The sequence below is a fragment of the Penicillium arizonense genome (assembly GCF_001773325.1).
Source record: "Penicillium arizonense strain CBS 141311 chromosome Unknown PENARI_contig006, whole genome shotgun sequence".
Classification (NCBI taxonomy): domain Eukaryota; kingdom Fungi; phylum Ascomycota; class Eurotiomycetes; order Eurotiales; family Aspergillaceae; genus Penicillium; species Penicillium arizonense.
The window spans coordinates 584,175-606,743 of NW_019173283.1; the positions used below are offsets into that span (position 1 = coordinate 584,175).

A 22,569-nucleotide genomic window follows, 5' to 3' on the forward strand; every position below is an offset into this window, starting at 1 on the left:
TGCCTAATACAGTCTTTAATACAGTCTTTTCCTTCCAATTATCAGATTATTATTTTTCCCCCAAGACCAAAAAAAGAATTACTCGAATCCACCGAAGCCATGGCGACCCCTGCAGTAAATTTGCTCCCCTGCCCTGCCAAGGACAATTGGTGATTAGCCAATCGTATGCGTGGCCATTCGCTAAAGCACATTACATGTGTCTCTCTAATGCCCCATTCCCAACTCATCGGATCTCGTCTCCCCGGGAAATAGGGCCAATTTGCCGTAGTCAATCCCATCCCATCGCTTGACGCCACATGGAGAACATATGGGCGCAACCTAGTGAGATTTCGGCTCTGTGCGAGATCAAATCTTCTGTACGGACATACTAAAATAGTTAGCTAGAAAAGGCGATAGGTCTTTGCGCCCGTAACCTACTCCACAGGGATTGTATAAAGATGACGATCATGCACTTATGGGTAGACACACGCAAGCCAATTCCATTCGTTTACATACATCGCATCGCATTTCCCTAGCTGTCAGTCGTTAGTGGTACAGGCTTGCATATCTAGCTCCGTGTGACCTTTCAAGTGTGTGCCTGGATACGATCAAGATGGTCGCCGTTCCAGTCTGGGCCCTGAAGGTCGGCTGCTTCTATGGTCTTATAACCTGCGACTCCGCCCCAGGTGTTTGGCCTAAGAGTACTCCAACTGTCATCGCCTACCGTCCCCCGACTTCCACCCCTTCTAGCACTCCCAGCAGCTCTGTTGGTGTGACTAGCTCTACTGTCGTTACTTCTACTCCTTCATTGACCCCATCTGGGTCTGTGTCTGTGTCGTTGTCGTCGTCTCTTGGCGGATCCTCCATTGTCCCCACCAGTACCCCTGCACCCTCTACATTCATTACCGTTTCCTCTTCGGGTTCCATCCCGTCGGGTTCTACTTCAAGCTCTGTCATTGTTACTGTCTCACCTTCCTCGAGCCCTCTTGCTACTTCTACTCCCTCGAGCCCGGCCTCTAGCTCTGCTGTTTCACCTTCTGGAAGTGCTTCTGCTTCCTCTCCTGTGTCCAGCAGCCCGGCTTCATCTAGCCCAGCATCCTCGTCGCCTGTTTCAAGTGCCGCCTCTTCAAGTGCTGTTTCATCTGTGCCTTTGTCCTCCTCAACCGTCTCTTCGTCGTCTGCCGCTTCTTCCACGCCTTTGTCGTCTTCAGCTGCCTCCTCGTCTGCTGTCTCGTCATCAGTTGCTTCGTCTTCAGTAGCTTCGTCTTCTGCTGTCTCATCCTCAGCAATTTCGTCTGTTCCTCTGTCTTCAAGTGCTACCGTGACTCCCAGCATGTCTTCCACTGCTGTCTCCATTTCGGCCTCAGTCTCAGCCTCTGCTACCCCTCTCAGCCACGCTGCTGTCGCAGCTAACATCCTGGTCATCGCCAGAGATGCTGCCTCGGTTGGTGTTGCCAGCTCCGGTCTTAATGCCTACGGTATTCCGTTCACCAGCCTGATTGTTCCCTCTGGTGGTGTTGCTCTCCCTGCCCTCAACGGTACTGCCGGCGGAAACTTTGGCGGTATTGTCGTTGCTTCTGAAGTCAGCTATGACTATGGTACTGCTGGATTCCAGAGTGCCTTGACCACTGATCAGTGGAACCAGCTCTATGCCTACCAGCTCGAGTACGGTGTCAGAATGGTCCAATATGATGTCTACCCCGGTCCCAACTACGGTTCCACCGCTCTTGGTGGGTGCTGTAATGGTATCGAGCAGCTCATCTCCTTCAGTGATATCAGTGACTTCCCCACCTCCGGTCTCAAGACCGGTGCGGGTGTTAGCACCAGTGGTCTCTGGCACTACCCTGCCTCTATCAGCAACACCACCTCGACCAAGAAGATTGCCGCTTTTGCTCCCACTACTGGCTTTGACACCGAGAGTGTCGCTGCCGTCATCAACGACTTCGATGGCCGTCAGCAGATGGCCTTCTTCATTGGTTTCGACACTACTTGGAGTGCTACCTCCAGCTACCTGCAGCACGCATGGATTACCTGGATTACCCGCGGACTCTACGCTGGTCACCGTCGCGTCAACCTGAACACTCAGATTGATGACATGTTCCTCGAGTCTGACATTTACTACCCGGCTGGTAAAACCTTCCGTATTCGCCCCGAGGATATGACCAACATTGCTAGCTGGACTGATATCATCAACGCCAAAATGCCCGCTGGTAGTTCTTACTATGTTGAAGTTGGTCACAACGGTAACGGAAACATCGAAAACTCTTCTTCGACCGACGCTGGCAACACTGCTTGCAATAATGGTGCCATCGAGTACGAGTCGCCTGCCGATACCCCTCTTGAGTGGATCAAGCCCATTGGAAGCGGCACTGACCTGTGGCCCACTACCCCCAAGGCCTACGACTGGAGCGCCACTTGCAGCAACATGGATGAGCTCCTCATTTGGTGGACCACACCGAGCAACCTGAACAAGTTCGGTCACATCTCCCACACCTTCACTCACGAGGAGCAGAACAACGCCACCTACGCTGACGTCCTCCGCGAGATTACCTTCAACCAGGCCTGGCTAGCTGATGTCGGCATTGACAAGGCAGTTCACTACACTGCTAATGGTATTATCCCTCCCGCCATTACCGGTTTGCACAACGGCGATGCTCTCCGCGCCTGGTGGGAACGTGGCATTACCCAGTGTGTTGGTGACAACACCCGTCCTGCTCTTCTGAACACTCAGAACGCCATGTGGCCATTATTCACCACCGTTGAGGCAAACGGCTTCGCTGGTATGCAGGTCAACCCCCGCTGGGCCACCCGTATCTACTATAACTGTGATACCCCTGCCTGTACTCTCCAGGAGTGGATCGACACCTCGGCTGGTAGTGGCACCTTTGCCGACCTCCTGGCCACCGAGAAGGCTGACACCATGCGTCACCTGTTCGGTCTCTACCACGATGGCTACATGTTCCACCAGGCCAACCTTCGCAACGCTGACGTTGACCCCATTACCATTAACGGTGTCAGCGGCAAGTACAGTATCATGCAGGCTTGGGTTGAGACCCAGGTTCAGGAGTTCGTCCGTCTCGCTGAGTGGCCCATCATCACTCTCACCCAACAGGAGGTAAGATAAGATTCTTCACGAAACGTTGGATAGTGTGTTGTTCATTTGCTGACCCGTTATAGCTGTCCGCTTCCTTCCTGGCCCGTTTCAACCGTGACAAGTGTGGTTACTCTCTCAAGTACGCTACCAACAACAAGCAGATCACCGCCATTACTGTCTCTGCTACCGGCAACACCTGCACTGAGCCCATCCCGGTGACCTTCCCTGTTGCTCCTACCAGCACCCAGGGCTTCACCACTGAGCAGCTCGGTGCCGATCCCCTGACCGTCTGGGTCAAGCTTTCTGGCTCCCCGGTCACCTTCACTCTTTCCACTCCCATTTCGTTCTAAAAGCCTCGGAAGAGAATTGACTCGTCTTGATTTGGCGAGCTGATATACTTCCAAGCATTTTGTTGATCACCTAATTTGTCGGATAATGTTGTGGATATTGTTTCAAGATGTCGATAATGGTGTCCATATATGCGAAGGAAAACCCTCTATTTTTTTACTGATACGAAGACTGAACGCCCTACATTTCATAATGCCTGGAAGAACATGAAGTATACTTAAGCTATAATATTCAATGATTTCTTCAGAAAACCATTTTCCCGATCTCAACGATATCAAAATTGGCAAGTCGAATCCATATCTCCTTCCCAAACTAGAAACTGGTCTATATGTGCTCACTCTAACATGCCATCCGGCGGTCTGACAATGGGACGGACAGTATTCCCGCGCTTAGGTCCGAAGCAACAATGGTTGCAATGCCATGTGCAATGTTCCCGCACATCGCGTCTCTCGGCTTGAAACCCCAGGAAAAGTTTTCCAGAAAAATCTCTTCTCTGAATCATATAAGTACAGTGTATACTAAAGAAAAGAGTAAAAAAAGAAAAACGGGTCCTACAGATGAGGCTAAACTCCGTAAAAAACCCAATCGTCCTTGACAAGAAGGTAGCGATCAAGGGCCCATCTGGACCAGCAATACGATGTCTTAGATCCCAACTTGTCTCTCAAAATCCCGCTCCAACCGTCAACCAAACAATCACATCCGTGCCCAATGATCCCTCGGGGAATAAAAAATCTGTATTATGTCTCAGAAGTCTACATGTACTCGTCAGCCAAGCAAAGAAAAAAGAAACCTGCAAGCCCATTGTACCATCCAATCTGCCCTGTTGCGCTGGGCACAGCATGTCTTGCTTTGCTTTGATTTGGTACCCTGTAGATGCATAGGGCAATCCCCACGGTCCACGCGGTGGCGGTGGAGTGCATGTATACGATGTTCGCCTATGCACCGGGTCCTCGATTGAGTCAGCAAGGAGGCTCAAAGTGGAAGAATTGACCGCAGAATGGGTCCATTTCAGGAGAATAGAGACGGGGGGTGCATGCCCAGACATTGAAGTCATCCCACCATCCCGCTTCCCCGTGTCGGCGTTATTGCGTGGCCCTCGGGTTTAATGTAGGGACCTAGGTACCATTTACAGTACCTACCATCTAAGTCCGAGATACATATTTCGGAGGTTACAATGTACATCTACATTTGCCATTTACATGTAACCTCGTCCGGCTTTTCGTTTTTCCTGTCTTTCTGTTCCCCATCCCTGCATCTTCAGCCATGCAGTGCGGGGTGTGTAAGAAGTAGCCTAAAGCATGGAAGAAAACAGAAAAATTTGCTTGCAGGCTCGGCTGTCAGCTTCACTGCGACTACCCGAGACAAGGTTTATTTTCTTACTTCTCACTTCTGACTTTACATCGTCTGATCAAAGGATAAACGTAATTCATGATGACTTGTCACTACTAAACCACCTAAGCGCGATCTTGGAACGGGATGATGGCTCCTGGTTCCCCGTCTACTCTCGACTCGTTTATTAATCATCTGTCTCAGTAGGCGGGTGTGGCGTCCAATGGATTTGCGGGAAGGGGAGAATCAAGCGATTGGGTTATCTGGGACTAGATCCGCGCGCCATACTTTTTAGCGTCTTTAGCGTTTTTTAGCGTGTTTTCCATCTTGTTTAGGTACTCTCCTCGGCTTGACAGCCCAAAACGTAGATAGTAATGGTTTCACGGGTCTTGGAGTGCGGGTCTGTAAAATCCGAGGGGTAAGTCAAGCGACACAGATACATTGGTACAATACCCCTTTGTCAGGGCGTGATTCGAATTTGAAATCCCCATTGCTTATCCCGGTGTAAGCGACCCCTGAAGGTTTGAGATTTTCCTTGTCCATGATTCAGGCCCGACAAGTCACTGATGATCATCTCATCCGAATTGCCGGATTCGCACGGACGGATTTGCAAGTCGACTGATCATCAAAAGTCAAATGTTTTGACCCCGATTTAGTTCTGGGTTAGGGCTAATATATTTGCAAAATACGGTGTATTGCCTCGGATCCGAAGATTTCAATACACAAATACCACTAAAAATACCCGATCGACCCAAAAAATCGACCTCCCCACCTGATCGGGACATTTGTGTCCTCTTTTGGACACCTCACACCTGAGGCGCTTGCCAGCGCATGCATTGGTGTTTGCTTTGGCCATTGGCAATGTTCCAAATGTATGTTTCTGATGTTTTTAGATTTTCCGCCCAATGCCACTGGTGCCATCATTTCGTGATCGGTTTGATCCGGGGCAATCAGGCGAAAAGACTCACATCTTATAGCTCGAATGATGTCCGAAACGTCATGGACCCGATTATACAGTAAAGCTCATAATAGACTTCGGCTGGCGTTTGGCGGCCCCCAGGCCTGTTCAGGTGTAGTCATTCTTGGCGAACAGAGATTTTACTCTTTGTTTTCATGTAGCTAAAGAGCCAAGGGATTAGAAGTGTCTATTTTAGGCGGCGCTACTGTACTCTAGGAACGCCCGTCGCTTCACAGTCTTTTGGGCATGGTAATAATGTCCTTGGCAATTTTCAATCCGACCGTCCGCCCCCCTGAAGTCCCTAAGTCCTTGACTGGCGGTGGCTCGTCGATTATTTTTCGCTCACACTGTAGAATTTTTTTGCTGCCCAAATGACACTATATTGCGAAGTACTATATACTCTGCACTTTAATATCTTTCGGCAGAGATATTCAATTGCATTAGCAGGTTCCACCACCTTAATTCGCCCTAATGAACCTTGGCTGCCTCCCCCCCCGGTAAATTGGTCTGTTCTGCCAGTTCTGCAAGTCAAAGAAGCAAAATGCTGTGGCTCAGTGCTCTTGGCGACCCCTTCCACCGCCTCTAGGCTCCCAGATTCTCTACTCTTTGTTTCGTCTAGGTTTCCCATTGAAAGGCACATTTTCAGGGTCTTCTGACATGTTTTCCTGAGGCTTAGCCTTACATTCCCCAGGGTAACATTCGGATCGCGATCGCTGTAACCGCCCTAAAGGATCGCCACAGCCTCAGCCCGGTCTAGCCGGCACCCTTACTCTAAGCTTAAAGATGCCCATCTCCCGAACTAGCTGATCTTCAAGTCTTTCTTTTCTATTTATTTGTACCTAGGGTGACCTCCTTCACTTTATCTGATCGAGTATGCGGGGTTGACACACCTGATCTCATCCAAGACACCTCTTTCTATCTCACTCGTTCTTTCAGCTCTACACTATTCCTCAATGGGTGAACTTTCCTCAAAGACTGGCTGGTGGGCCTGGTCCACCAAGAAGAAGGTTCTCATCTTCGGAACTATCGGCTTCATCGTCGTCGCACTGGGCGTTGGTCTTGGCGCAGGACTCGGCATCGGTTTGAACAGCGGAGACGACGACAACGACAGCGGCGGCAATGACACCGGTAGCGGCACCAATACCACGGTTCCCACCAATACGACCGTTAAATGGAAGCCCGCCGCTGGCACCAAGTGGCAGATCGTGCTGAAATACCCACTGAACGACACCTCCATCGACGCGCCCATCTACGACATCGATCTCTTCGACAACCCCAAGTCCATAATTTCCGAACTCCAGGGTATGGGTCGCAAGGTTATCTGCTACTTCTCCGCTGGAACCTACGAGGACTGGCGGTCCGACGCAAATGATTTCGACAAGGCCGACCTCGGCAAGAACCTTGACGACTGGCCCGGCGAGAAGTGGCTCAACCTTCAGTCCACGAGTGTGCGCAAGATCATGCAGAAGCGTCTTGATCTTGCCGTCACCAAGGGATGTGATGGCGTTGACCCTGACAACATTGATGGATACGATAATGACAACGGACTTGGTCTTACCCAGGCTATGTCTATCGACTACGTGAACTGGCTTGCGACTCAGTCTCACAACCGAGGTCTTTCCCTTGGACTGAAGAACGGCGGAGATATCATTGGCTCGGTCATTGGAAATATGCAGTGGAGTGTCAATGAGCAGTGTGCTCAGTACAACGAGTGTGATACATATGCGGCCTTCATCGACGCGGACAAACCTGTCTTCCACATCGAGTATCCTAAGGGTGACACCAACAACGACATCTCTGTCACCACCAAGCAGGTGTCTTCTGCTTGCACTGCGAGCAGCTCAGGCAACTTCTCGACTGTCATCAAAAACATGAACTTGAACAACTGGGTTGAGTACTGCCCTTGATCTGGGAATGCAGACTTAATTTCGGACCTGGTGCATATTTATTTTACGTTAATTGGGAGTTGATGTTGCATGTATAAATAAGAAGTATATTTCTGATACCTTCGCTTCAATGAATGTTCTTTATAGCGTCATGACATAGCAAATCCATTCTTTACATGCATCCTAAGCGTTGTCTAGTAATCGGATCCAACACCCTCGCTCTTAACTTCCCTTTTACAATTTCACTTAAGACTTCCCTTCCACTCTCTTCCATCCCTGTTCGCCCAAAGCGTTAGACCTCAGCTGGACCCCAAGGATGACAAGAAAACAGGCATCTCGCAACGATGTGCATGACGCCTAGATATTGCAAGAACCCTGGATAATCCGGCACTGCATATTCGCCATGCCAACACACAGCGCACACCGTCGGATTCCCCGAGTCCATGGAATTGCATGAACCTCCTCAATTGAGCCAGAGTATACCAATTCGGTATCAACTTCGGCTCTTCTAACCATCCAAGACAAATCTGACAACAGACAAAAGAACCACATCACGCAAGCCCAAGGAACCAAAAGCGCCATAGCATACCAACCCAACCACCTTCACTGAGCACGACACCAATGTGAGCACCGAATCGCCATTTCGCACCTCAATTGCAACTTAGCCTTTCAATAGTCGCTAGTGACGTCCGAAAAGGGTACATGTAGAGGCGCAACTCAGACTGACTAGTAATCGTCATCGCCTTCGCGCATTTCACTCCACACCGGAAAGTTGGTGCCATAGCCAGCAAGAATGAGGAACTAACCTACACGCAGCACACACCCATAAGCAGAGTCAAGGTGTAATTGCTCTCGCTCTCGCTCTCGCCCGTCGCGCATAGCCACCGCGTGATCTCGTGTTCTGTTCTTTGGCTCTGGATGCCTCGCTAACTCACATCCGACGTATCCCGGTAAGCTACGCCTCTGCAACTAGTGGATTACCCCATACTAGAAACGGTTCCGGGCGTGCCTGGCGTGCCTGGTGTGGCTGAAGCAGATTTTCTTACGGTGTATGGAGTACAGGTGTCAGAATGATTTCGGCCGGTAAGCACGGGCTTGTTACGGAATCACCCATCCGGCAATAGTTGCTTCTTTCTTCGGAAGCTGGTTTTGGATCCTTGATTTCGCTCTTTGACTACCAGAAACAGGAGTTCATCCTTGTTTTTTTTTGTTGCCTTGGCTGTCTCTTGTAGATTGTTAGTTGATAGGTTTCAACTGAGCCACTATCAATCAATATGCGACGACCTTCATTGGACATGGGCCATGCAGCGATCCGTTGTAGTGGGGAAAGACAAATGACTCTTTGGGCACTTTCGTGACCAGATCGGTGGTTGATGTTCGATTGTTGTCTTGGCGGTCTTGGCATCTGCGGTGTCTGATGCTCTCGGGGAATCTGATTGGGCAGGTTTCAAGGGGTACTGTTAGCTTGTTTAGTGTGCAGTTGGGGAAGTGGATTCGGCCGGTATTTGCAAGGTTCGTTTGCGTCTTTTTGATGTCGCCATTTACAGTACATTATTTACAATACATGTAATTAATATCAGTCCCGTACTGTAACTTGTGTTTTCTCAAACTTCGTCTGTATTTGTTCAAAGACACGAGTTTCACCGACCAATCCTGTTGGATATATCACATATTATGGTACGGGATGATGGCACTAGCCATCGCCCTTGCATAACTCACCCGCGGGCTGAAAGTAAAGTCGCACGTACATCGTACCTGGGCATGTAAAATTTTATTCCCAGAGTGCCCTTCGCAAGTCCTACCGTTTATAGTTAGATAATATCAAACGAGAGAATTTTCTTAGTCCTAACATATCACGATAAAAATGCCGATGAACACGGACTGGTTTTCCTTAGCTCCACGGTCTTCTCCCCGATCGGAATCGCCGTGTATACGTCGCCTCGGGCATATTCCTTTGCTATATACACTCCAATAAAACAAGCTAAGCCCGTCGGTTCGCGTGGTCGAAAAACGCAAAGGACTAGGTAATAGAAAGAGAAAGCGCTAAAACCGGCAGCCCGAGCGGCTCCCGAGCGGATCTGCATGGTTCCTGAACCACAAACCACGAACCATCGGAAACTTCGACTTCATTGGCGATGCACTTTGGATGTTCGGCGGTTGCCTTGATCATCACCTTCACTTAGGCTACCGTTGGCTTCGTGAGGAGTCTAAATTTCATTGCACGCACCCCCTGAATCAAAGCTCGGTGGGAACTTATCTCTGAGGCGATCCGAAGTGGCGGGTTGCCTGGTCGGTTGTGGTCCCCGCCAGGCTAACAGTTCCAGAATGGTCGGCCCACGATGGTCCCAAGCGGCGCAAGCAAGCTCGGCGCGAATGGTCATTTCGGCCGTACGGCTTCTTAATGTGGTTCGCCACTTGTAATGAACTAACTATGCATGGCAACCTATACTTCGAGCTCTTGAACTTGCATTCGCGCCCCAGCGAACGCAGAAAGAACGGTTCGCCAAATCTTGAGATCTAGGCGTGTCCACCCTTGCATGTTCAAAACAGATCGCGCCGCAAGCCCCAGCCATGGACCCATCCCGGCCTCCTTTCCATTACTGGATCAACGCCGATCTTGTACTTTATACCATTAGTGCGGTACTAACGCACCCTAGCGAACTGCCTTGTGTTAGTCTCTGAGTGGGTCAATTCGCTTATGCACGACAGAAGAGATTTCCAAACCTTCCTACTGTATTTGTCTAGGCACGCTCGGCAACTACAAAAGTCAGTTCTAGCCAAGGGATAGATCGTAAATCCTGTCAGCCACGCGAGTGACAGCCATGCAAGTCTGCGAATCCCCATCGCCATCTCTGGTCCCGAAGTAGCCGACCCATGCCACGAGGTGGTGGCTTCCGCCACCAGCGGCCAACTCAGGGGTATCACCTCCGAAGAGCATGCGCTGAAGAGACAAGGGTGAGGCATATCGAGAATCCATTAACTGTATCATCCAGCGATTTACGCAGGGATAAACCTGCGTCGTATTGGTCATTCATCCCAGTATATCTCCCAGTTAGACGTTATCCGTTACAGTAGCATTGCGGCTGGGCAAGAGCTTCCCAGGGAATTGAAGGCGCGACTCGCCTTACAGCTGTGCGTCATGTCTCACCAGTCTGGTTCCTGGAATATACTGTGGCTCCGTTTCCGCTGGAATGGAACAGGTCTACTTTCGAACCTGGCCAGACGTACTTCGACCACGTTGTACATATATGCATTGCTCCTGTTTCAATGCAGCGTTGTATCGTGCTTTTTTCTCACTTATAGTACCTAATGACTGGGGCTATGGCAGTGCTAAACCCCGAAAATCTACATTTTGGTCCTATGCTATGTCCCACGCTGCTGTTTCAGTCATACGACTCACTATAACCGACACCTGAACGAGATTGAAAGGAGAGCGCTGAGTAGAGCGACTTAGACTTTCGTCTCAACATGTTCCAGACTAATGCAGCAATAGACCAGTCTCACAAAATGGGATACGATGGTCTCCATGCTGTTGAAACACCCGTGGCTCAGATATACCTTGCCAAGACTAGAGCGCCAACACTGCTAGGGCTATTTTGGGGGATTTCGAAACCGCGACCCGGTATTGGGCCTGGGCGTACATGACACCATATGCAGGTCTCATGGATTGATCGGTTCCCCGGTAACTCAGAGACATTGCAAAGGACCCTAGTCTGGATCGAGATCCGGGAAAGGAATGTCAGCGTCACTGATATATTCTTGTTCTGACGATATAGGTTGTTCGGTCATCTCGTATTTAGAGAAAGAGAGCGAGTCCCCTGTAGGGCAGCGGGGATGCCACATTTTAAATCCGGTCCCAGTCACCATGTAAGACTTCTTGAACCTACCAGATTTTCCATTATTGCCACCCCCATTCATAAGTTTCTGTGAATGGGCGGAACAAATGCACCTCAGAGGTTAGTGTCGAAACGTATGTATCGAATCCTTGGCGGAAACTTGAAAATTTGAAAATTACCGCGTATTATACGCTCTCCACCTTGACAGAGTCAACCCGATCACCCAAACAAAGAGAGAAGATTGTCAGGCAAATCACAAAAGTTTTTCACTCTAGTTGTTGCCTGAGGAGGCCAAAAGTATCAAAAAAAGACATGTTATCGTAAATCATTAGAAAATAGCTACAAAACCGGAAACATGAACCAAGGAATGCTAGCTTTGACAATTTGCACGCTCAATTGCCTCCCCAATACCAAAATAGATCCAATGAACCAACCAACTTAAGCCGCCATCAAACCGACAAACTCGTTCATCTTCTGCCCAAACGAAGCATAGTAGTCGGTTGACAAATGAGTGATGTACACCTCATCAGCCACCCTGCGCACCTCCTTCACAAGCCCTCGAAGCGACTTGCCCTCAATAGTCTCCGGAACGGAGTGCACAATGGCGCAAAGCTGAGAGCGATTGCTATCCTGAATACTTGTGAATAGCTTCGCGCCTTGCCGTTCCTGGAAAGTGCTGTACGCTGCTTCGAACACGACGGTGGAGTCAGCTGTAGCCAGGTACCGGGAATCTGGGACGGCCCCAGGGTTGTGGACGACCTGCGGGACATGTCAGTTCTACTCTTATGGGGTTCGCCTGTTTATCCCAGATGGGGAACCCGATGTGACACAGGTTGGAGGAGACCTGTATGGAAATGTGGAATATAGGAGACGTTTTGGGGAGAGGAAAAAGCAATAAAGCAAGTTTGAAATGCGAGTGGGCGTTGGATACGCCTGGGGAAAGGGAGCCTTGGAATGGGAAAGGTAAAACAGAATTGCAAATAAAGAAACGTAAATGCAAGTGTAGAATAAAAGACAGGGAGGTTGTATGGTAAGGTAACAATGGGGGGTTTTGAGAATCGCACTCACGAATTTATCAGGACCAAGGCCCTCCAGGTCTTTGACAAAGTCAGTCAGACCTTGCAAGTAGGTCAAGGTTTGGGCATCGTATTGTTGAGGGGTTTCATCGAAGAAGATTCCTTGAACCGCCAGGTTGGGGTTAGAGGAATTGGTTTGCCAGTCGGCGTAAGTCTGGATATCATTGCGAATGGCCGAAACATTGCGCTTTGCGTATGAGGTGTAAACATAACCCAAAAGACGGACATTTGCGTAAGAGGAGAGAACAGGAATTTCACGGGTATAATTCGCATCTGGGAGCGAGTCAGGCCCTGGTCCGTTTCCTGGATTGATTACGACGGTAAAGTTGACATCAGGGTGGGCAGAGATACTGTGGCGTTTATAGCAGTTAGGTATAATTTCTTTTCTGGAGATGTGATAATTTTGGCGCCTGAACGGCGTAGCATAACCCCATGCGATTGTGTGGCGGACCACCGGCCGCCTGAGATGCAATATGGGATCTGGGGGGATGGCTTGGGTGGGATGGAAAGTGTTAGAACATACACATTTTCCAGCGGCGTCCACGCCCCAGGAGCAGGGTATACGTAGAGAGGCACGAAGACCTTAGCCTTAGGACCCATGCTGTTGTTCTTGTGAAGAGTAGTGACAACGACTGAGGGGACGACAGCGGCAATAATCACGACGAGAGCGACAATTGCCAAGATGATTCGAGAGCGAGTGGATTTTAAACATTCGCGCTTGCTCACGTGTTTCTCCGAGGTATCAGACATATTGGTATACGTTGTTACAGAGTTGGGAGTTGAACGAAGTGGATTCAAGAGCACTCTAGATATCTGGATCTGGATAGAACTAAAAAACAAAACGAGTTGCAGTTAGCCACCCCCAAGACTTTGCGGCCGAAATACGGAGCGGGTCTCGACCCAGGATGCAGAAAGGGTCTTAGATGAGAAAAAATAATAATAAAAAAATAATAAAAATACATTTATTTTTCGTTTGAGCTGAGGCCCTGACGTACCAGCCAGGTGGAGGCCTTCTAGGGCATTTCGATGTACAAAATGATATCCCCAAGGCCCAGCCGCATGTATGGTCCACAAGGGGGATCCTGCCCGATGGTTCTATTCCGATTTTGCTTGCTTTTGCCCCTATTATAGTATCTTTTTCTTTTTTTATTCCGCTTATGCTTGTTCCATATGTTCCTGGCCTTTCCATTTTTGCCGGCGGGGGACTGTGCTGATTGCTCATTCGTCCGGCAAGGATGATACAATAGATGAACTGAAGCGAAGGGTCTGAGTGAGGCAATATAGGCGGCTGTCTTGGGTTTTTTGTATAAAACCTTGGTGGGAGGCCCGCTAGAGAGCTTGGATATCTCGGTCTTGATCACAGTTTAACACCAAACATTTCATCTCTTTGCCTTTGGTAGTACAGCTGACTAGGTGTTGGTTGCTTGTTCAATTATCACAATGTTTGTACCCACATCAATGCCTTCTTCAAGGTCAGACAGTCGTCGACGCTCTGATGCAAGCACTCCGTCAGAGCTTGAGTCTCCTGTGGCTGTCGACACCCCAGCAACAGAGCGTGGTGACTTGTTCGACAATATCGAGGAGCTATTGCGCAATATTCCTTCGGAGAGCCATATACTCGTCACCGGTGGTCTTGGCTTCATTGGAAGTCACACCACCCTCGAGCTCCTCAAGGCCAATTATAATGTCGTTGTGATCGACAACCTCAGCAACGCATTCGAGAATGTTCTCGACCGCATCAGCATCTTGGCTAAGAAGCACCACGAAGAGAATGGTACCAAGATGCCTTCTTTACGGTTGCACGCACACGACTACCGCGACACCACGGCCCTCAAGCCTTTGCTTGAGGAGTATCGAATGCCCTCTCGTTGGGGAAACGCCAAGTCAAGAATTGCTGGCGTGATTCATTTTGCAGCCTACAAGGCTGTCGAGGAGAGCATCCGCAATCCATTGAAGTATTACTCCAACAACGTCAGTGGCCTGGTCGACTTTGCCACCACTCTTGGAGACTTTGGCATCAAGACTTTCATCTTCTCATCCTCCGCCACTGTGTACGGAACCCTGGCCACTTCTGGTCTGCCATTGAAGGAAGAACTCTGTGTGCACAAGGAAGAGGTGTATACGAACGAGGAAGGCACACAACAATCCATTCAGCCGGGATGCACCGGTATAACCAACCCATATGGACGCACCAAGTGGATGTGTGAGACCATCCTGGCCGACTTGGCCGTATCAGACCCTGAGTGGACCATCGTTGCCCTTCGGTATTTCAACCCCGTCGGCTGTGATTCCTCCGGTCTGTTGGGCGAGGACCCCAGACAGGCACCAACAAACCTGCTCCCTGTCGTGGTCAAGGTCATGACCGGCCAGTACTCCGAGCTTTCAATGTTTGGAACTGATTGGGAGACCGAGGACGGCACTGCTGTTCGTGACTTCATCCACGTCAGTGATCTAGCGCGTGGTCACATTGCTGCACTCAGCTCTGCCAACGAAGGCAAGCTGAGTGAGAACTTCCGTACATTCAACCTCGGAACCGGAAAGGGCAATTCCGTGATGGATGTGGTTAGCACCATGGAAGGTGTCATTTCCAAGCCCATTGCTCGACGGGCTGCGCCGCGTCGCGAGGGTGACGTTGGGTCATGCGTTGCTGTTGTCGATCGGTCCACGGAGGAGCTCCAGTGGAAGACCGAAAAGAGCCTGAAGGATGCTTGTCAGGATATCTGCAACTTCTTGGAGGTCAGTGGTCTGTCTTCGTAGCATGATCTGCTGTGGTCTGATCTGTTATTTTATTTGTCACTTTTCCCCTGTTCTTAATACCTGCCTCCTGGAACAGGGGTCCCTTGGAAGCATGTCCCGGTATAATGATTATGTGTTATTTAGTTGCATCAGCCTGTTGATTAGAGTTGCATCACCTGTCTGCATTCTCAGTTTTTGTGTTTTGTGGGATGTACATCGCCATCCATGTACTTTTCTGTATCGCTAGATGCGAATCAATCAAAAGTTTCATCAGTGAATATTGGCAACTGGTAGCTCGGCTTCGTCAAGTGTGTAGATCAGAACAGTGTAGAAGTGCGGAGTTGTTGAGGGGAAGTAGCCCTGGAAATCACCTGTAACGCCTGAGGCACCAATATAATGGATAATGGCATCACGTGATATAGTATCAATCAGCGGGCATCGTGTAGTAGGATGATGCCAAGGACGATGATCCTGTAGTATACTAGTGGGCCGAGCGCAGTAGAGATTCTTATTCTACAGATATCGAGCATCTCATAGCAAAAGAGATACTCCAAGTTGGACTGCAGATTGTTGACCACGTGACCGATCTCCGGCTTGGCATCAAATATGCCGCAGTTTTCTGCGACTCCGTCAACGCGACAGTCTCATCAGGTGTAACTTCTACGCATTGGGATTCCTCATTATCTCAAGTCCCAATTGAATACCTTGAAAGGCCACTCTACTAATCTACGCCTTTCTCGCTTTCTCTCGCCATCATGATTTGCAAAAGCTGCCGCTCGACTTTGCTGTCCCGGCTCAACCAGCAACCCGTTGTGACCCGGACAGCCTCATCATGCGCGCGCCAACTCCCCATTGCTCGCACACAATTCCGGTCATACAGCAGCGATAACAATGCCTCCGTCTCTGCTCCTCCTTCTCCATCAGCTCCCCGCCAGCCCACGGTCGGCGACCTTACCACCCCGTCCGCCATCTCCTCCGCTACCCCAGGCGTCTCCCAGCCTTTGAGCACCCCCGAAGGCGTCCACGTCGATGTCAACCCCGGTGCCTCCACAAAACCCACCGCCGTGCGCCAACCAAGCAGCTGCCCGGCCGGCACTAAGATGACCGGACTCAACTACTTCAAGAACAAGCCGGACGTCTTCGCCAAGGAAGATTCCGAGTACCCGGACTGGCTCTGGGGTCTCCTCGGCGATACTAGCAAGGATGCCAAGACTCAGAAGGGCGGTGTTGACCCAAGCAGTATGTTCCCTGGATTGTTAATTATAGGTGGTTATACGTGAAGTGCTAACCCCATGACAGCCCTGAACAAGAAGCAACGGAAGCGCTACGAAAAGAAGCTTGCCGCTCGCACTGGCCCTCTCGCACCCAAGATCCCTGCCCACCACCACGCCCACGATATCACTCCCGCTCCTTACAACCGCGACGGTGCCTCAACGGACGCCATGGCCGATGCTACCGATAGCTTCGGGCAGCGCTCGGAGGTCATCAAGAGTGCACGCGAGGCCAGACGGAAGGCCATCAAGGAGTCTAACTTCCTGCGTGGTCTGTAAGCTTATCTCATGGAAAGATCAGCTGAAAAATTGTGAAGCGATTATACTTTCTTGTTCCGCAGGCGATCCAAACCGCCTCGACATTGCATTGAATATTGGATAGACCGGACTATACATGGCCGGGATGTATTATTACATTGATTTGGTTTTTCGATTGTGCTATATATCAAATGACAGTTGTCTTAAATCTCACTTCTTCTTACGAGCATAGATCTATCAAACCACCTCGCAAAACGCATCATCCCCAAGCACGATCCATCGGTCTACTGAGGAATCGGCCACTCCCTCTCCTCACCCTGACCTTCCAACCAAGGCAAACAAGCCTCATAAAGCGCCTTAAACTCCCCACCGCCAAGAACAAGAATCTTATCAAAAACATCCCGATCAAAGCGATTAAAAAACGCCAAAATACAAGCCAAACCAAAATCCGCATAACCAGGCCTCTCCCCTTCCAAAAACGGCCCCTTCTTCCCCTCCCGCCCCTTAAGCATCTTAATCAAAGGCTCGCTCTCCTTCTCAATGATATCCCACAAAGCAACCAAAGACTCTTCATCCTTAGGCCTAACCTCAGCAAGCGGCTTCCCAAAAAGCTCAGTACGCGTCCGCTCAAAGTACTCCTGACCCCGAGGATCCAAATGCCCAACGACATTAGGTATAAGCAAAGATCTCATACTCGGCGAGATCAGCGCTACGATCTTCCGCACGGCGATTAAGATCGCGTAGCTCGCGTCGCCGGAGGGGAAGAGCGGCGGCGAGGGGTACAGCTTGTCTAGGTATGTGGCGATGGCGTCGGAGTCCATGAGTGCGCCTTCTGGGTTGGCCTTTATGGCGCCTTTGTGGGTGATTGCTGGGAGCGTGTAGGGCACTGATACCTTGTGCGGTGGGACGTCCATGCTTTTTAGGAGAGGCGCGATGTCTGGGTATGAGACCCAGCTTTGGGTGTAGGGGATTCCCTTGTAGTTTAGGACCATTCTGGTCTTCAGAGTGTTGGGAGACCATGACTTGTCCGCGCCTGGCTTTGGTTAGCTTTGGCAAATGTTTGGAGGGGATTGGTGCTGTACCTGGGAAGTCGGACCAGAGGTCGAAGAAGTGGATTCTTTCGGGGTTGGTCATTTTTGGTCTATCTAGTGTGTTTGTCTTGGATATTGGGGTTGATATAGAGAAGTGGTTAGGGGGATGATGGCTATATATAACTGCCTTGGTGGAATGCGGGGGCATTTGGATTTATCAGCTCGGACATCCGGTGTGAGGTCTACTAGTGATTTTGACTCATTTCGACGTCGGAAGCTCATTGGATGCATTGGATGCATTGGCTCAATATACACTTGCTTGAGCTTATTCTTTGTTGATTGGCAGTGTGTCTAATGGCGTAGAGATGCTGACTCGTGCAAAGGCTATCATCTACATATTGGCCAACCCTCAAAAGATAAACACGGTTCATAGGCGTTGAAAAGGTCTCAGATATAGAGACACCAGTTGGGGTTGGAAGTGACCTTTTCCCATGTATATCTATGCAAATGTTCAAATGCCAAGTTCATGCCACGTTGACTGTGGGGAGAGTCTCGTGGACGCACGGGTCACATTGAAGACTTCACTCCTGTCCAACATCATCTCTTCCCCTTTCTCGTATCATTGCAATACGCTATAAACACTTCAACTCCGAGACACGATAGCCCCTGAAACAAGCTAGCGGAGCACCTGTGATCCTTTGTCAATAAGCACTGTTGCCCCTCCAAGGCAACATATCAGGTTACATTTCTTATCAGCCCATATGGATGAACACTAACAAGAGAACAGTGCAAAATGGAGAAAGTAGAGGAGAAAGTCGAAGCCCTTGTGGACCGTGCTCGGCATCTAGCATTGCGTGAGCCGCCTAAAGAGGCACACACTGTCGACAGGTTCCACTCGACTGTCGACGATCATATCCAGAAGATATACAAGTCTCTACAGACAGACGCGCCGACAACGAACTATTTCCTCAACGAGATTCAGCATGATTCTCCTGTCCCAGTACCTACTGGGGAGGCAGCTGCTGATCCGTTAGCCTCTGTTGATGCCTTTCGGGCATACATGAAGAATGAGACTTCTTGTGCTATGGCGCCGGAGGAAGACCTGGATATTTCCGCTCCTCTGTCGGATTATTTTATCTCGTCTAGTCACAACACGTACTTGACTGGTAATCAGTTGTACAGTGATGCCGCCGCTAGTGCTTATACATCAGTGAGTAGTAAATCAGCTTTGCAACTAATTCCACATCTGCCGTGGACATTGGAATCTCAGAGTCCAAGTTCACAGCTAACCCCCTCATAGGTTCTTCTGCGTGGGTGCAGATCCGTCGAGATCGATGTCTGGGATGGAGAGTTATCAACCCCAGACTCGAGCGACGGCGAGATAAGCAGCGACAGTAGCAGCGGCAGCGACTCTGAAGACGAAGGCCAATCCTTCGGGAGCAAGCTGAGAGAGAAAATCAGCTCGAAGTCTGATAAGCAGGAGAAGCCCGCCGAGGAGCCTAAGCAATCGGTTTCATCGAGACTGGAGTCTAAACTGGGCGGAGTGCTGCGCCGCAAGTCTGTCAAGTCGCCGCCAGCACAGGTGAGCGAGGAGACTGCTACAAGCCAGCTTCCAATTCGAGGTGAACCTCGTGTGTTACATGGCCACACTCTCACCAAGGGAGCGACCTTCCGTGAAATCTGCTATGCAATCCGCGATGGTGCTTTCGTTGCTAGTGACCTTCCTGTGGTCATTAGTCTCGAGGTACATGCGTGTCTCGCGCAGCAGCAGATGATGGTAAATATCATGGAGGAGGCGTGGAAGGGGATGCTCATTGAGGCGCCCCAAGGCGAGGAAAAATTACCGTCGCTCGCTGATCTGAGAGGAAAAATTCTGATCAAGACCAAGGGTATCCCGCTCGGTGGTGGAGAGCAGAAGGATGAATCTGAAGAGATCCTCACTCCGCAAACGTCGGGTGATACTTCTGCATCGCCGCAGCCGAAGCCATCGAAACCGTCGAAGATTTTTGAAGGTCTTGCTAAGATGGCTGTTTATACTCGCGCCTACCATTTCAGCCATTTCGACCAGCCCGGTATGCATCACCTATCCCTAGCCAGACATTAGTATGTTAACCTGTTCCACAGAGGCCAAGGTCCCCGTCCATGTATTCTCACTGTCTGAAAAGGCAGCTCGCGAAGCTCATGCCACCCATCGCGATGCCCTGTTCGAGCACAACCGAGCAGCCATGATGCGTATCTACCCATACGCATTCAGGGTCACCTCATCCAACCTCGACCCAACATTTTACTGGCGACGCGGCGCTCAGCTGGTGGCACTTAACTGGCAGAACCTCGACAAGGGCATGATGCTCAACCACGGCATGTTCGTGGGGACCCACGGCTGGAGACTCAAGCCACCAGGCTACAGAAGCAGCGAAGCATCAACCAGTATAATCCCCCGCGGCAACGTAACCCTCTCGATCGAGGTATATGCCGCACAAGATCTCTCCCTACCCCAGGGTGACCACAGCGGAAAGGGATTCAAACCCTACGTGAACTGCCAACTCCACGTGGAAGAGCCAGAAAGCGACGTCGCCCCGGACCAAGACGACGCCAGCTCCGACACAGAGAAGAGCAGCTACAGGCGATGCACGAAGAGTTCCTCGGGTATAAACCCGGACTTTCAAGGCCAGAAATTGGACTTCCCGACCGTGACGGGGATAGTCGAGGAACTGAGCTTCCTACGGTCAGTGCACATCCATCCCCATTCTTCCCTTCCCTTCCTACAGTACATGTTCTTCCAGTACTGCACATGCAAACGGATTAGATATCAAGTCATGTTCTGTGCTGTATCTCATGCGTCATACTTGTCCGTTGCATACTATGCACATTTTCTGCACGTCCCCTTCGTGTCCCCATCACGTATCATATAACATCACATTTCGTTTCTTCATGCATGCAGGCATACACCCTGCATTGTGATACCAGCCAAAGGAAAGCACATACCCACCACCCCCATGCAAACGCCCGCATGTCCTGAAGGACTGCGTATAGTCCTTTTTCTTTTTTGCTTCTTCCAGGATCCCGTTCGGGCTGCTGATGCGTCTTTGACTTGCGGCTGGACCTACACCATCCTCTCTCGCTCGCTCTCTCTCTCTATCTCTCTCTCCCTCCCTCCCTCCCTCCCTCCCTCACACACGCTCACGCACCCTTTCTTTCTTTGTTGTCATCCACCTGCACGCAGACACAGGCGCGCACGCACAGGCGCACGCGCGCATGTCCTCGTGTCCTAATATGATTACTTGAATATCCATGCACAGGTCCCACTGACGCCACTTTTTTATTTCATTTAGGGTCAAGATCAAAGACGATGAGATCGGTCGGGATCCGTTGGCTGCGTGGGCTTGCATCCGGCTTGACCGGTTGCGGGAGGGGTATCGGCTTGTTCACCTTCATGATTGCTCAGGTGAGAAGAATGGGGGTGTGTTGTTGGTGAAGATCTCCAAAGTAGTTACTTAGACGAGAGGGAGAGGGCTGTGGAGTGGAGATTGATTCTAGCGCAACATTGGAGACATATTGTGAGATTTTGGTCGGTCGCTGTAGATGTGATAGACAAGCTACTACTGTACTGTATAGTTCCTGATCTTCGATCTGGCGCTCGGGCAGGCTATCGGGCGTGTCGTACGGCTCATTTCCTATATTGGAAGGTGGCCAGCGAGAGTGACTTTGGGAGTCGAGTCTGACCAATCTTCAAACCCCGGTGTCACGTACATATGATTCCGAGTAAGGTGAGGAGGGATCTGATCTCGATTGTGGGAGGGTAATCGCACAAGTCATAGCAAAGAAATCGTAAGGCAATTGTTACACCGACGGATTCGCTTTGTACTGCATGCGCGACGGGTGGACGGGTGGATAGGTGCACAATTGGAACAACGGCTTAGGCAGATAACCGTCCTTGAGAGAGGATCACTAACCCTGGTGTCCTGTACTGTAGTGTCGAGTGTGTCGTCTGAAAAAAGGTACTAGCGCCGAGCGGGGAGCGGATTACGGGCGATTCCTCATTCCAGCTAAGAGACACCCTCATTAGCCTCATTAGCGTGGAAGGCTGTCATTATCTTTGAGGGCTAGCTGCGTCATGCGCGGCATCGGTGCAGTGCAGGCCTGAAGGATCAAAGAGAGTCGGGCATATGTGCAGAACCTGGATGCTTGCAGATTATGTGCATGGCACCATCACAATCTGGCTAAACATGCATTCATGTATCCAGGTGTGAGATCATAAAAGTGGCGGTGACCGGGGTGAACAAAGAATTGTTGAGGCCAAAATAGGGATATCAGGGCGAGAAAAAGAACGTGGGGTTGGATAGTCCACAATTTTCCCACGCAAATAAGAACGGCATGCATGCGAGCCGCTGAACCCACTATATGTGACAGACTCATGTCGGTGAGACCGAGGTGCTCCGAAGTAATTGAGAGTGAAGGGAAGGCCGCGTCCACTCAGGGAGCGATCAACACGCCAAGCGACATGCATCAGATTGATCAACAGCCTGGTGGGGTCACAAAGACCACAGTTGATCGGTAAATCCTCCGATAATAAAGTTGCCTGTTGGAATCGCACCACTGCGAGAGGTCGTGTCTATAGGTCGGCCCCCAGGTCGGCGAACTGGCAAATATCAGACGGTTTGTCGCGCAATTTGGACACAATTTCCAGTTGTGAGTTTGCCAGTTTGTGAATTTCGCAGTGCGGAGGGGTTCATGCGTGACGTCGAACAACCGTGAGTTTGCATGCAT

General features: G+C 50.3%; 8 protein-coding genes across 8 annotated transcripts; 6 read left to right on the forward strand and 2 right to left on the reverse strand.

Annotated features, from left to right (window-relative positions):
* Positions 1-592: 592 nt before the first annotated feature.
* agd3 (putative extracellular serine-rich protein) lies at positions 593-3,423 on the forward strand (the record flags this gene model as incomplete). The annotated part of the gene is made up of 2 exons (XM_022630655.1): positions 593-3,094; positions 3,157-3,423. The coding sequence occupies 2 exons, from the start codon at positions 593-595 to the stop codon at positions 3,421-3,423; spliced, it is 2,769 nt and encodes a 922-aa protein (XP_022489922.1).
* Positions 3,424-6,661: 3,238 nt separating this feature from the next.
* On the forward strand, positions 6,662-7,615 carry PENARI_c006G06350 (endo alpha-1,4 polygalactosaminidase; the record flags this gene model as incomplete). The annotated part of the gene is made up of 1 exon (XM_022630391.1): positions 6,662-7,615. One exon carries the CDS (start codon positions 6,662-6,664, stop codon positions 7,613-7,615), a length of 954 nt encoding a protein of 317 aa, XP_022489943.1.
* A 2,318-nt stretch (positions 7,616-9,933) lies between these two features.
* Positions 9,934-10,108, forward strand: PENARI_c006G06450 (uncharacterized protein; the record flags this gene model as incomplete). The annotated part of the gene is made up of 2 exons (XM_022630395.1): positions 9,934-9,982; positions 10,050-10,108. 2 exons carry the CDS (start codon positions 9,934-9,936, stop codon positions 10,106-10,108), a joined length of 108 nt encoding a protein of 35 aa, XP_022489600.1.
* Positions 10,109-11,868: 1,760 nt separating this feature from the next.
* On the reverse strand, positions 11,869-13,256 carry PENARI_c006G11731 (spherulation-specific family 4 protein; the record flags this gene model as incomplete). Its single annotated transcript, XM_022630645.1, has 3 exons — positions 11,869-12,189; positions 12,499-12,856; positions 13,030-13,256. 3 exons carry the CDS (start codon positions 13,254-13,256, stop codon positions 11,869-11,871), a joined length of 906 nt encoding a protein of 301 aa, XP_022489679.1.
* Positions 13,257-13,946: 690 nt separating this feature from the next.
* Positions 13,947-15,263, forward strand: PENARI_c006G04381 (NAD-dependent epimerase/dehydratase family protein; the record flags this gene model as incomplete). The annotated part of the gene is made up of 1 exon (XM_022630293.1): positions 13,947-15,263. One exon carries the CDS (start codon positions 13,947-13,949, stop codon positions 15,261-15,263), a length of 1,317 nt encoding a protein of 438 aa, XP_022489914.1.
* Positions 15,264-15,997: 734 nt separating this feature from the next.
* Positions 15,998-16,792, forward strand: PENARI_c006G02724 (mitochondrial 54S ribosomal protein mL54; the record flags this gene model as incomplete). The annotated part of the gene is made up of 2 exons (XM_022630218.1): positions 15,998-16,481; positions 16,542-16,792. The coding sequence occupies 2 exons, from the start codon at positions 15,998-16,000 to the stop codon at positions 16,790-16,792; spliced, it is 735 nt and encodes a 244-aa protein (XP_022489639.1).
* Positions 16,793-17,055: 263 nt separating this feature from the next.
* On the reverse strand, positions 17,056-17,905 carry PENARI_c006G06797 (glutathione S-transferase family protein; the record flags this gene model as incomplete). Its single annotated transcript, XM_022630412.1, has 2 exons — positions 17,056-17,804; positions 17,854-17,905. The coding sequence occupies 2 exons, from the start codon at positions 17,903-17,905 to the stop codon at positions 17,056-17,058; spliced, it is 801 nt and encodes a 266-aa protein (XP_022489541.1).
* Positions 17,906-18,595: 690 nt separating this feature from the next.
* Positions 18,596-21,300, forward strand: PENARI_c006G04400 (putative phosphoinositide-specific phospholipase C; the record flags this gene model as incomplete). Its single annotated transcript, XM_022630296.1, has 4 exons — positions 18,596-19,012; positions 19,103-19,874; positions 19,927-20,527; positions 21,135-21,300. 4 exons carry the CDS (start codon positions 18,596-18,598, stop codon positions 21,298-21,300), a joined length of 1,956 nt encoding a protein of 651 aa, XP_022489968.1.
* Between the last annotated feature and the right edge of the window lie 1,269 nt (positions 21,301-22,569).